The sequence below is a fragment of the Pelophylax lessonae genome, assembly GCF_965119305.1.
Source record: "Pelophylax lessonae genome assembly, chromosome: 5".
Classification (NCBI taxonomy): Eukaryota; Metazoa; Chordata; class Amphibia; order Anura; family Ranidae; genus Pelophylax; species Pelophylax lessonae.
Genome location: NC_138772.1, coordinates 64,442,647 through 64,455,764, shown reverse-complemented (window position 1 = coordinate 64,455,764; position 13,118 = coordinate 64,442,647). Strand labels below are relative to the sequence as shown.

Genomic DNA, 13,118 nt, shown 5'->3' with positions numbered 1-13,118 from the left:
AAAGCTCCTGGCGACCCCAACATACCAGGGCAGTTTATTTCTGCTTTTATGTGGTTCACAGTGATGGCGCTAAAAGGCATACTGGGAAGAAAGGCTTTCCTCCCGCCTGAAGCAACCTTAGAGCTGAACGGTGTGGATTTAACCAGTAATGAAGTGTGAAGCCCATCTATATGTAAAAAAAGAAGTTTCTTAGGACTTACGTTTGGGTTGTAGTTCTCTCCAGGCTCGATGAGATACGTGTGATTCCCATCACAGAACATCCCGCTGTGGGGAAAAAAAAAACAAAAAACAGAATGTTTATTGGTATACCATCCAAAGACAAAGTTACATAACCTGATCTGGTTGAAAAAAAAAAAAATAGGGCCATATGGGCTTTGTACCACTCTCCCGGCAGACCATCTGGCCCTGGGGATTTATGATTGGGGAAGGATTGGATAGCAGTCTCAATTTCCAAGAGTGAGAGGGGTTTGTCAAGTACCTCCCTATCCTCAGCAGACAAAAGCGGCAATCCTACGTCTACCAGGAAATCCAGCAGCGACCTATTTGGGTCCAGAGGGGAATCTTAAAACAGCATATTGTAGAATTAATGGAATTCCCTTAGGATGCCCTTTGGGTCCGTAACATAGTCCCCTGTGGGGGACTGTATCCCAGAGATCAATACTTTTAGGATCCATGGGTGTATGCCATCTGGTCCAGGTGCTTTATTCACCTTTATTCTGTCTAAATATTTCTGGATCATATAATTTTTTAAGGAGTTGTAAAGTCAGAAGGTTTTTTTTATCTTAATGCATTCTTTGCATTAAAATAATAAACCTTTTGGGTGTAGTAGCCTCCCTAGCACCCCCTAATACAATTACCCAAGGTCCTTCTTTGTCCAGCGATGTCCACGAGTCTCTCAGCTGTCTGGGACTCTCCTTACTGATTGGCTGGGACACAGCCACGGCACCATTGGCTCCCGCGGCTGTCAATCAAAGTCAGTTTAGCCAGTCAGGAGAGAGAGGGGGTGGGGCGGAACGGCAGCTCTGTGTCTGAATGGACACACGGAGCTGTGTCTCGGCTCGGGTGCCCCCATAACAAGCTGCTTGCTGTGGGGGTACTCAACAGAAGAGAGGGGCCAGGAGCAGGAACGAGGGACCCGAGAAGAGGATACGGGCTGCTCTGTGCGAAACCAACTGCACAGAGGAGGTAAGTATAACATGTTTGTTATTTTTAAAAAAACAAAAATCGAGACTTTAAAATCACTTCATTGAGGATCATTTGGGGCTGTGTCAATGCCATCCTCATTATGGACATGAGCTCCCCCATGTTCCTTTGTATAAACAGAGCTAAAGAAAGTATTTATTAAATTTGCCTTAACTTTGTCCTCAGTCACCCACTCCAGATTATTTTGTAAAGGGCCAACATGCTCAAGCATGACATTTTTACTATTAACCACTTAAGCCCCGGAAGATTTTACCCCCATTCCGACCAGGGTTTTTTTTGCGATTCGGCACTGCGTGATTTTAATGGACAATTGCGCAGTCGTGCAACGCTGTACCTAAACGAATTTGACGTCCTTTTTTCCTCACAAAAAGAGCTTTCTTTTGGTGGTATTTGATCACCTGTGCGATTTTTACTTTTTGCGCTATAAACAAAAAAAGAGCGTCAATTTTGCAAAAATAACAATATTTTTCAAATTTTTTTATATGAAATTCCTCAAAAAAAATGTAAAAATCAAAATTTTTTAACATTTTAGGCCAATTTGTTTTATGCTACATATGTTTGGTAAAAAAAATTAAAAAAAGCGTATTTTGATTGGTTTGCGCAAAAGTTATTGCGTTTACTAACTAAGGGAAAGATTTCTGTCATTTTTGGTGTTTTTTTTTAACGCGTAATGGCGGTGATCTGCGTTTTTTATTTTTTTGCGGTACTGCAACATTGCAGCGGACAGATCGGACCCTTGACTGACATTTTTGACACTTTTGGGGTTACCAGTGACATTACTACAGTAATCAGTGCTATATATATGCACTGTTACTGCAAAATGACACTGGCAGGGAAGGGGTTAACTTTATTGGGGAAGGAGGGGTTAAGTGTGTCCCTAGGGCGTGCTTCTAACTGTGATTGGACATGGCTACTGGTGTAGGAACAGTGATCAACGGTCCTACATAGCAGAACCGTATGATCACCATTCCTACACAGGGAAGAATGACAGGCGGCTTGTTTACATTAGCCGCCTGCCTTTCTCCCTTCACGGCGGACGATCGCGAGTGACCGGCGGACATCCCCGGACTTCCCCACGAACGAGCAGGGGCGGGTGCGCGCTTGCCCGCTATTGGCTCACATGCAAGTGACAGGCGAGTGACGTACCTATACGTCACTTTGCCTGGCCGGGGCTGACCGCCGCAGTATATGTACTTGCGGCGGTCGGCAACCGGTTAATATATTTGAAGAATTTATTTGGGTTTTTCCTACTATCTTTTGCAATCTGTTGTTAGTTTTGATATTTTGCGGCCTTGATTTCCTTATATTTTGTTATATTCTTTGTAACATTTAAATGATCGTGTTCCTTCATTTTTATATTTTTTTAAATGCTCTTTTCTTATCATTTATAGCTTTTTTAACTTTTCCCTTGAGCCACATAGGTTTTATTTTTAGCCTTTTAACCACTTCAGCTCTGGAAGGTTTTACCCCCTAATGACCAGGCCATTTTATGCGATTCGGCACTGCGTTACTTTAACAAAAAATTGCCCAGTCGTGCGACGCTGTAACCTAATTCAATTGATGTCCTTTTTTCCCCACAAATAGAGCTTTCTTTTGGTGGTATTTGATCACCTCTGCGGTTTTTAGATTTTGCTTTCTGCTATAAAACATTCCCAATAAAAAAATGTAACAAAACAAATTTTTTTATCAGTTTGGTCCAATTTGTATTCTGCTACATATTTATTATGGTAAAACAAAAAAATCACAAAAAGCGTATTTTAATTGGTTTGTGCAAAAGTTATAGCGTTTACAAACTACGTGATAGATTTTTGGACTTTTCTTTTATTAGTAATGGCGGCGATCAGGGATTTTTAGCAGGACTGCGACATTGCGGCGGACAGATCGGACCCCTAACTGACATTTTTTACCCTTTTTGGGGACCAGTGGCATTAATACAGTAATCAGTGCTAAATATTATGCACTGTTGCTGTATAAATGACGCTGGCAGGGAAGGGGTTAACACTGGTGGTGATCAAAGAGGTTAATGTATGCTTAATAATACTTATTCACTGTGTGTGTGTGTGTGTGGGGGGGGGGTTCTGTGACAGGCACAGAGAGATAGAGGTTTCAGCTTAGCTGAAACTCCTGATCTCTCCCTGCCTGTGTGACAGAAGACTCGCCTGCTCTGTTTACATAAGCAGGCGGGTCTTCTGTCAGTTTCTTTGACGATTGCAAGAGGCCAGTGGCGTTCGCCGCTGCTCCTCCCGCGGTCTGACTCCCACTGTGTTCAATCACAGCAAGAGCGCAGTCTCAGTGGCGTGCGCACGCCGCAGAGTCCGCACGCACATAATCACGTAGATCTACGTGATTATGCACAGCCGAGCCGCCCTGCCGCAGTAAATCTGCGTAGGGTGGTCAGCAAGTGGTTAAACTTCTTGCCCATGGAAATACAGGTCCCTCTCAAAAAATTTGTATATTGTGATAAAGTTCATTATTTTCTTTAATGTACTGATAAACATTAGACTTTCATATATTTTAGATTCATTACACACAACTGAAGTAGTGCAAGCCGTTTATTGTTTTAATATGGATGATTTTGGCATACAGCTCATGAAAAACCAAAATTCCTATCTAAAAAAATTAGCATATTTCATCCGACCAATAAAAGAAAAGTGTTTTTAATACAAAAAAAGTCAACCTTCAAATAATTATGTTCAGTTATGCACTCAATACTTGGTCGGGAATCCTTTTGCAGAAATGACTGCTTCAATGCGGCGTGGCATGGAGGCGATCAGCCTGTGGCACTGCTGAGGTGTTATGGAGGCCCAGGATGCTTCGATAGCGGCCTTGAGCTCATCCAGAGTGTTGGGTCTTGCGTCTCTCAACTTTCTCTTCACAACATCCCACAGATTCTCTATGGGGTTCAGGTCAGGAGAGTTGGCAGTCCAATTGAGCACAGTGATACCATGGTCAGTAAACCATTTACCAGTGGTTTTGGCACTGAGAGCAGGTGCCAGGTCGTGCTGAAAAATGAAATCTTCTCCATAAAGCTTTTCAGCAGATGGAAGCATGAAGTGCTCCAAAATCTCCTGATAGCTAGCTGCATTGTTCCTGCCCTTGATAAAACACAGTGGACCAACACCAGCAGCTGACATGGCACCCCAGACCATCACTGACTGTGGGTACTTGACTCTGTACTTCAGGCATTTTGGCATTTCCCTCTCCCCAGTCTTCCTCAGGGTCCGGTCACCTCTTCTCGTTGTGCAGCGTTTTCTGCCACACTTTTTCCTTCCCACAGACTTCCCACTGAGGTGCCTTGATACAGCACTCTGGGAACAGCCTATTCGTTCAGAAATTTCTTTCTGTGTCTTACCCTCTTGCTTGAGGGTGTCAATGATGGCCTTCTGGACAGCAGTCAGGTCGGCAGTCTTAGGCTGGCCATACACTATACAATTTTCTTGTTCAACTTTCCTTTGGATTTACCAAAACCCTGTAATATAGGGTCAAACCTAAACACTTTCAATTTGTATGCAGTCAGGCAGGCCCTTGCACTACATAGTTTAAGGTAAATCTAAAGGAAATTGAATAAGAAAATTGTATAGTGTATGGCCAGCCTTACCCATGATTGCGGTTTTGAGTAATGAACCAGGCTGGGAGTTTTTAAAAGCCTCAGGAATCTTTTGCAGGTGTTTAGAGTTAATTAGTTGATTCAGATGATTAGGTTAATAGCTCGTTTAGAGAACCTTTTCATGATATGCTAATTTTTTGAGATAGGAATTTTGGTTTTTCGTGAGCTGTATGTCAAAATCGTCAATATTAAAACAATAAAAGGCTTGCACTACTTCAGTTGTGTGTAATGAATCTAAAATATATGAAAGTCTAATGTTTATCAGTACATTACAGAAAATAATGAACTTTATCACAATATGCTAATTTTTTGAGAGGGACCTGTATATTTTGCAGTGAGTTCACATACCATCTTTTTGAAGAATTCCCATTTCTGTTCTGTGTTCATCAAAGCCAATATTCCCTTACAGACCTTGGAGAGCAGCCCTCAACCTTGGATAATTTGCTGGTGGAATAATTGGCCCTCATATGTGTGGATATTTATCTACTGTATCTTTGGCTTCATTACTGTCTTGAGCACTGACCTAAAACAAGTAAACAGATAGGAATTCCTGACTTTTCTCATTTTGTTGCATATCAACGATTGAAAAAATACTTGAACGACTGCAGCAATGTGGCAGCCAGACAACTTAGCCTTCTCAGCGTTCAACAATGACAGTCTATGAATTTTCTCAGTACCAGTTTTCGTTGAGCAATGCATCCCCTGAGCGCAACTTGTGTCAGTGGCTTGGCATACCACCAGATGGAAGAGAGAGGTGGCAAACCTTGGAAGCTCACTGTGGCAATGGCGATTTCAAGAAGTAGTATGAGTGCATGAGTAATGGCTGATGGTATGCTATTTTTAAGGTCCTCAAACCTTAGACTTAGGTTGTATAGTAAGTATAGTTATCCTGTAAATGGCATTTCTAGATGTTGCACCCTCCTAGGAAGGTAGGTGCTAGGTAAATGCATTGATTGCTCCTTCTGCTTATCAGGGGAGCCTGATCTATTAGGTTGCTTGTTACATGCTTCCAGGTGTAATTCACTGGGTCTGAGGGAGTGTCCCCACTGCATCCAATGGGGGAGCTTGTTGGACAGTGGAGGAAATCCAGCCAGTGACACATTAGCTTTTATGGGAGTCCCAGTGGGAGGGCATTCTTGCAATGCATCCTGGGATTGCTCATAAATACGGAGGGGATATGTGACAGGGCGTCTTTGGCGGGAAGCAGAGTCCCAGGAGGAGGCTGATGGCTGTCTCTCCTCCTGCAGTGTGTGAGGAAAGGGGTCTTAGGCAGTCGCCCTAGTGAACCAGGTGTGGAGCTGAGCTGCAGAGGATCCTGTGTAGCTGACAGTGGAGCTGCTGGCAGAGTCTCTCTGGAAAAACAGAGTACTAAGGGACTTGCCAAAGGGTCGGCCCAAGAAGGGGGACCACTCCAGTGAAGTCAGAGGATCAAGGAGCTAGCTCACGCAAAGAGTGCTACAGTAAAGGGGGTGCCGTGTAGAACCCTGAAGATGAGGGACAAAGGGGGTGCCTAGTTGGGCCCTGAAGAGTGTTTCACAGAGCAATACAAGTTCATGTAAAACAAATATACACTGACAATAAATATTATAAAAAATAATGTGCAATGTGATAAAAAATTAATTGAAGAAATAAACTTTGCAAAAACGTACTTCACTATATATGGTCTTTTATCTCCGTTATTGGCCCCACTGATTAACCATTGATCACATTTGAGCAAGAATATTTGGATTAATCTGGCAATACTCAGAAGTCCTAGTGCAGTGTCCTATCCCAGTAGTTACAGACTTTATTGATCCGTTTTTCTGGTGAGTGGGGAACCTGGAGGGGTCACACATCACTTGGAGCACCTTAACCACTTAAGCCCCGGAGGATTTTCCTGCTAAAAGACCAGGGGGTATTTTGCGATTCGGCACTGCGTGACTTTAACGGACAATTGCGCGGTCATGCGACGCTGTACCTAAACGAATTTGACGTCCTTTTTTTCCCACAAACAGAGCTTTCTTTTGGTGGTATTTGATCACCTGTGCGATTTTTTGATCACGCGCTATAAACAAAAAAAGAGCGACAATTTTGCAAAAATAACAATATTTTTCACATTTTTTTATATGAAATTCCCCCAAAAATGTAAAAATCAAAATTTTTAAACATTTTTGGCCAATTTGTTTTATCCTACCTATGTTTGGTAAAAAAAAATCGCAAAAAGCGTATTTTGATTGGTTTGCGCAAAAGTTATCGCGTTTACTAACAAAGGGAAAGATTTTTGTCATTTTTGTTGTTTTTTTTTTTAACGCGTAATGGCGGCGATCTGCGATTTTTTTTGCGGTACTGCGACATTGCGGCGGACAGATCGGACCCTTGACTGACATTTTTGACACTTTTGGGGTTACCAGTGACATTACTACAGTAATCAGTGCTATACATATGCACTGTTACTGTAAAAATACACTGGCAGTGAAGGGGTTAACTTTATTTGGGAGGGAGGGGCTGTGTGTGTCCCTAGGGGCGTGATTCTTACTGTGATTGGCTGTGGCTCTAGCTGTAAGGACACTGATCAACGGATCTACATACTAGATCCATGTAATCAGTGTCTTTACAGCGAGGAGAATGACAGGTGGCTTGTTTACACAAGCTGCCTGACATTCTCCCTCTTCCCCCGACGATCGCCGAGTGGCCGGCGGACATCGGGTCCGCTGGTCACACGCGCGGGGGGGTGCGTGACCGCGCGGGAGCGGGAGCGCGCCTCCGCGGGCGCGCGCTCGCTCCCCAGACCCTCCCAGGCTAGTGACGTTAATTAACGTCACTCTGCCTGGCAGGGGCTGACCGCCGCAGTAAATCTACTTGCGGCGGTCGGCAAGCAGTTAATGTCTACGTCTGCACTGGAGCACTTTGCACTTTATTGGATAATTTTATGATTGGATTTATTTTATCACATTTATTGTATTTATTTTAAATTGATGTGGTTATTAATTTTCTATCACATTGCACATTATTTTTTATAATATTTATTGTCAGTGTATATTTGTTTTACGCTAGCGCTGTTTAATATTTAGGTTATATACATTGTCTAGGTTTTTACCTAGTGCCACAGCAGCTGCACCATATACTCATTTATATTTACATTTTATTTATTTACACAGTTGTTTATAGAGCGCGGGTATACAATATTTTATATTATAATACAAGTTCATGAAATTCTTCTTCACTGATAGTGACAAGGTGAAGCAGTGGTCTTGCCGCACTCACCAATATCTAGACGTCCCAGCCAACTGTGCATAGTTCATTCAAGTTAGAGTATCCCACTCATCCCTTCTCCTATCCAAGTTTTCAAATAAAACACAAAAAAAAACAAAACACCTAGACTGTTTCTTGACTGAGCAAAGCACTTTAAAGATGCTAAACTTTCGTAATGTTGCTATGGGGAACCCAGGGGAACCTGTAACCAGCAGCTCCCAAGGGAGTAGTGCTACATAGACAAAACTTTTTTTTCAGTTTTGGATGGCATGGGTAGGGGTTGGACTGTCAAATTTTTATGGCTATTTGTACTGATTGGGCATCAGCACTGTTTACTCATGCCAGCGGCTGTGCGATACAGCCTTTAAAGGAGTTGTAAAGCCAGAAGGTTTTTTATCTAAAAGCTTTCTATGCATTAAGATAAAAACCTTTGTGTAGCAGCCTCCCTAGCACCCCCTAATACTTACCTTACCCACGAGTCCCTCGGCCATCCGGGACTCTGCTTTCTGAATGGCTGAGACACAGCCAGGGCGCCATTGGCTCCCGCGGCTGTCAATTAACATCAGCCAATCAGGAGTAAGAGAGGGTGGGGAAGAACCGCAGCTCAGTGTCTGAATAGACACACAGAGCTGCAGCTCGACTCAGGTGCCCCCATAGCAAGCTGCTTGCTGTGGGGGCACCAAACAGGAGGGAGGGGCTAGGAGCACAGAAGAGGGACCCAAGAAGAGGAGGATCCAGGCGGCCCTGTGCAAAACCAACTGTATAGAGGAGGTGAGTATAACATGTTTGTTATTTAAAAAAAAAAAAAAGAGACTTTACAATAACTTAAATTTTTCTTCAAATCATACATGCTATCCTTAACCACTTAAGTACCAGGCCTATTTCCTATTTATTGACACTTGTTGTTTACAAGTTAAAAATCTGTATTTTTTGCTAGAAAATTACATAGAACCACAAATGACATAATTTTTTATTTTTTAGCAGAGACCCTAGAGAAAAAAATAGAGATTGTTGCAATACTTTGTCACACTGTATTTGCGCAGCGGTCTTACAAACGCAATTTTTTGGGAAAAAATATACTTTTTTAATTAAAAAATAAGAAAACAGTAAAGTTAGCCCAATTGTTTACATTTTTTTTTCTTATTTATTTTACCTTTTATTTTTTTATTTTTACACTGTCCCTTTAAAAAAAAAAAAAATTGATCACTTTTATTCCTATTACAAGTAATGTAAACATCCCTTGTAATAGGAATAAGCAGGACAGGCCCTCTGTAATGTGAGATCTGGGGTTAAAGCGGTGTTCCAGCCATTCACTCACCTGTCCAACGGTCCAGCGATTCGGCCGCCCGAAGCCTCGATCCTCTCCCTCGGCACCGGCATCACTGCTGTGGGCACCCGGCTGTGACAGTTTGCGGCTTCACAGCCGGGTACCCACTGCGCATGCGCGAGTCGCGCTGCGCGTCTTGATTGGCCGGCAATCTTCTGGGACCTCTGACGTGTCCCAGAAGATTGCAGTGAGGGATGGGGAGAGGAGAACTTCCGTTCAGGGCGCCGCGGCGCTCCGAGCGGAAGTGGGAGCGGGTACCTGTCAAAACTAGGTACCCGCTCCCCCCCCAAAAAAATGACATACCAAATGTGGCATGTCAGGGGGTCAGGACTCCCTAAAGCGGAAGTTCCAATTTTGGGTGGAACTCCGCTTTAAAAAGACCTCAGATCTCACATCTACCCTTAAAAGAAAAACAACAAAGTGGGCCCTTTAAGGCCATTGGGAGGAAGCGACGTATGACGTCACTCCGGTCCTCCAAGGCCATAGAGTAGAGTGGGAACCATCTTGCCCTCACTCAACTTCCTGCCTGGGACATGGACAGACCGGATTGTTTTCCCTACTACCGACGGCTCCGGTAAGCGGGGAAAACGTCCGGGAAGTGGCAGGAGGGAGGGGGCACCTCTCCCACCACACATAAAAGTGAGCCCGCAGCGAATCTGCCACTGGGACCACTTTTATGTGAAAGATGACCGCACGCCCTGTAAGAAAATACCGGTGTTATGTCAGCTATCTGCCAAAGTACTAACATAAAACTGCGGCGGGCAGTCCGGAAGTGGTTAAAGTGGTTCTTAAGGCTCAATGTTTTTTTACCTTACATAGTTACATTAAAATAAAAAAAAACTTCTGGGTGCAGCTGCCCCTTATACTTACCTGAATCCTCATCTCGATCCAGCAATGTACACGAGAGTAGTGGCTCTCCTCATTGGCTCACACAGCAGTGGAAGCCATCGGCTGCTGTCAATTACAGCCATTGAGCCAATGAGGAGAGAGCGTGTGTGAATGGACACACAGAGCGTGGCTCAGGAGCAAGCCTGCTTGAATGCCCCCATAGCAAAAGGGTTGCTATTGGAGGCACTCGGCAGGGAGGAGGAGCCAGGAAAACGCGGTCACAGTGCGCAACCCACCACCCTCAAACCACGCCCCTCCAAGAATCCGGATGATCCTCCTGCTGGCTCCTGCCATTTTTTCTTTATCTGCCACCAAGTAGTTCTATCAGACTTCACTGATATAGCTCCTTCCTCTAGCCCAGCCCCATAACATAAGGTCTGTACTTTGTTACAGATCTGTGGCTAAAGGAGTAGTATGCAGGAACCGGAGCTGATTGTGCCTGTGATCCACTGAGCAAAGTTAAAGGAGAAGTCCAGCCTAACACTTAAATGGCTACATCTATAGACATCCACAATCTAACACTAACCTATCTAAACCTGTAAAGTAGAAATCAGTATACATACCTTTTTTGAAGCCGGTCCGGTCTGGTCTCCAGCGGCGGAAGCTCTGTAGAGGACACGGCCGGTAACGGCTGTGAAATGAATGGGAAGTGACATCACCCATAGAGTTACTATGGGGCTTCCGCTGTCGGCAGTGTCCTCTGCATCAGCCTCCACAGAGAAGCCGCGGCTGACAGTTCAGCATGGAATTGGGTCAAATCGGCTTCAGAAGAGGTATGTATACTAATTTCTTCTTTACAGGGTTAGATAGGTTAGTGTTAGATTGTGGATGTCTATAGATGTAGCCATTTAAGTGTTAGGCTGGACTGCTCCTTTAAAGCTTTGCCATGATACAAAAAATAACAAATGCACATATTTTTTTTATTATTCAATATGGGTTAATTTATTTATTTTTTTTGCAAAAGCTGGAAAGTATTTATTTCTGTATGGCAGGAGAGACTGTGTGTTCTGCTCCATTTCCATGTATTGTATTGAACGGCATAAGGTTATAGTTTTATTGTAGTAGGCTGACATCTAGTGGTGATTTTGTGAAACAGAAACTCCTGTTTAGTGCTATATAATTTAGTCCTAGTCAGACCCTCCCCAAATCTTCCATGTTCCCTCAGTCAGCAGTGCTCCATCGGTTGGGGGGGGGGGGGGGGGAGCAGACGGACCTGGCCACGGACCCCCCTCCCAGTCACTCCAGGGTCCAGTCCACACCATATCCCCCCCCCGGGTGCCAGTTCACTTACCTTGTTCCTCCGGGCTGACAGGCGGCGACGGCTTCCCCCTCAGTCTCCTCCATGTCCTCTCTTAATGGCCGTCTCCTCCTTCCTCCTCCGCCAATAGGATGCCTTCTCCTTTGGCCAATTGGCAAATAGGTCTCAGGACCCGCTTCCTGATTGGCCGGAAGGAGAATCAGTGTGGCAATAGCAAATATTAATTCGCTATTGTCACACAACTGGGTGGGCCCAGGCCATAGTGCTCTGTGCCCTGAGCCCACCCTTTTTTGAAGCCTATTAGAGCCTCTGGCTCTAACCACGTGCTTCAGAAAAAAAAACCCTCATTGGAATCCATGCATCCGGCACCCTGCATGTAGATTAGGCGGCTGGACGCATGAATATGGGGGAGCTGCGCCCCTAATGTAGGGGCCGCCACTGTCAGTCAGTGTTAGTTATTCACAGAGACCAAGAAAAGTAATTGTCTTACACTTCAAAAGACTGGAAAAACATCCTCTGCAACTAGCTGAAGTAAAATTGCATTCAGATTCTGTGTCCTATTGAAGGGTTAGGCTGCCTGTGGATGGTGCCAAGTCAGCAGGTGAGCATACTGTCTGGACAGACTGAGTATAAGAAGATATGTCAATGCATAAAGCGGCCTCTAAAACAGAACCCTGCGTAATTCTCTTTTTATCTATAGATGTACAGACTCTCAGTACAATTCTGTGCCCGGAGGAAGTAACTCTTGTGCACATGTGCAGGATTTACGTCATCCAGGCCGGGCCAATCAAGAGGTTAGGGAACCTGAACCTGGATGAAGACCAGGAGTAGATAGAAGCACATGTGACTTGACGTGTGTTTCTGGTTTGTTGCGTTCTGAACCGAAATTCAGACAAATTTTTTGTTATTCGGAAATTCAGATGTATCCAAATTTCAAAATTAAAATAGTAATGAATTTAAATGAATCTGGAATAAAGAAACAAAATTCAAATCGAATTTGAAAACTAAAATCAAATTTAAAATTTAAAATCAAATTTGAAAAAAAGAATAGAAAAGATTAGAATAGAGTAAAATAGAACTGAATAGAAAATTAAAGAATAGAACAGAATAGAAAATCAAAGAATAGACTAGAAAAGTATAGAATAGAATAAAATGGAAAAAATATAACCGTCTTCCAAAATTCCAATTTCTAATGGAATACATTTGAATAGAATAAATTAGAGTAGAAAATAATAAAATAGAAAAAACAATAGCAACGAATAAAATAGAATATAACCATCTTCAGAAATTTGAATTTTGAATAGAATTTGCATAGAATATAAAAGAATATAATAGAAAAAAACAATAGAACAGAATAAAGAATATAATCAAATCCTAAAATTAGAATTCTGAATAGAATTCATTCGAATAGAATAGAACAGAATAAAATAAAAACAATAGAATAGAATATAACTGTCTTCCAAAATTCAAATTTCTAGTATAATAAATTTGAATGCCGAGTCTAATTTTCCTGAATTGGGTCGAATTGAATTCAATTCAACCAAATTTGGAAAATTCATATGAAATGAATTCCAAAAATAAATTTAACTTAACAAAATTATTTA

At 42.9% G+C, this 13,118-nt stretch overlaps 1 protein-coding gene across 6 annotated transcripts in view; it reads right to left on the bottom strand.

Annotated features, from left to right (window-relative positions):
* ADAM22 (ADAM metallopeptidase domain 22) overlaps positions 1–13,118 on the bottom strand; it is a 491,004-nt gene that overhangs the window by 207,632 nt on the left and 270,254 nt on the right. For all 6 annotated transcript variants that reach the window (XM_082259181.1, XM_082259183.1, XM_082259185.1 and 3 more), the window contains exon 6: positions 201–264. In XM_082259181.1, coding sequence (XP_082115307.1) covers positions 201–264 — 64 coding nt within the window. The remainder of the gene's footprint in view (positions 1–200; positions 265–13,118) is intronic.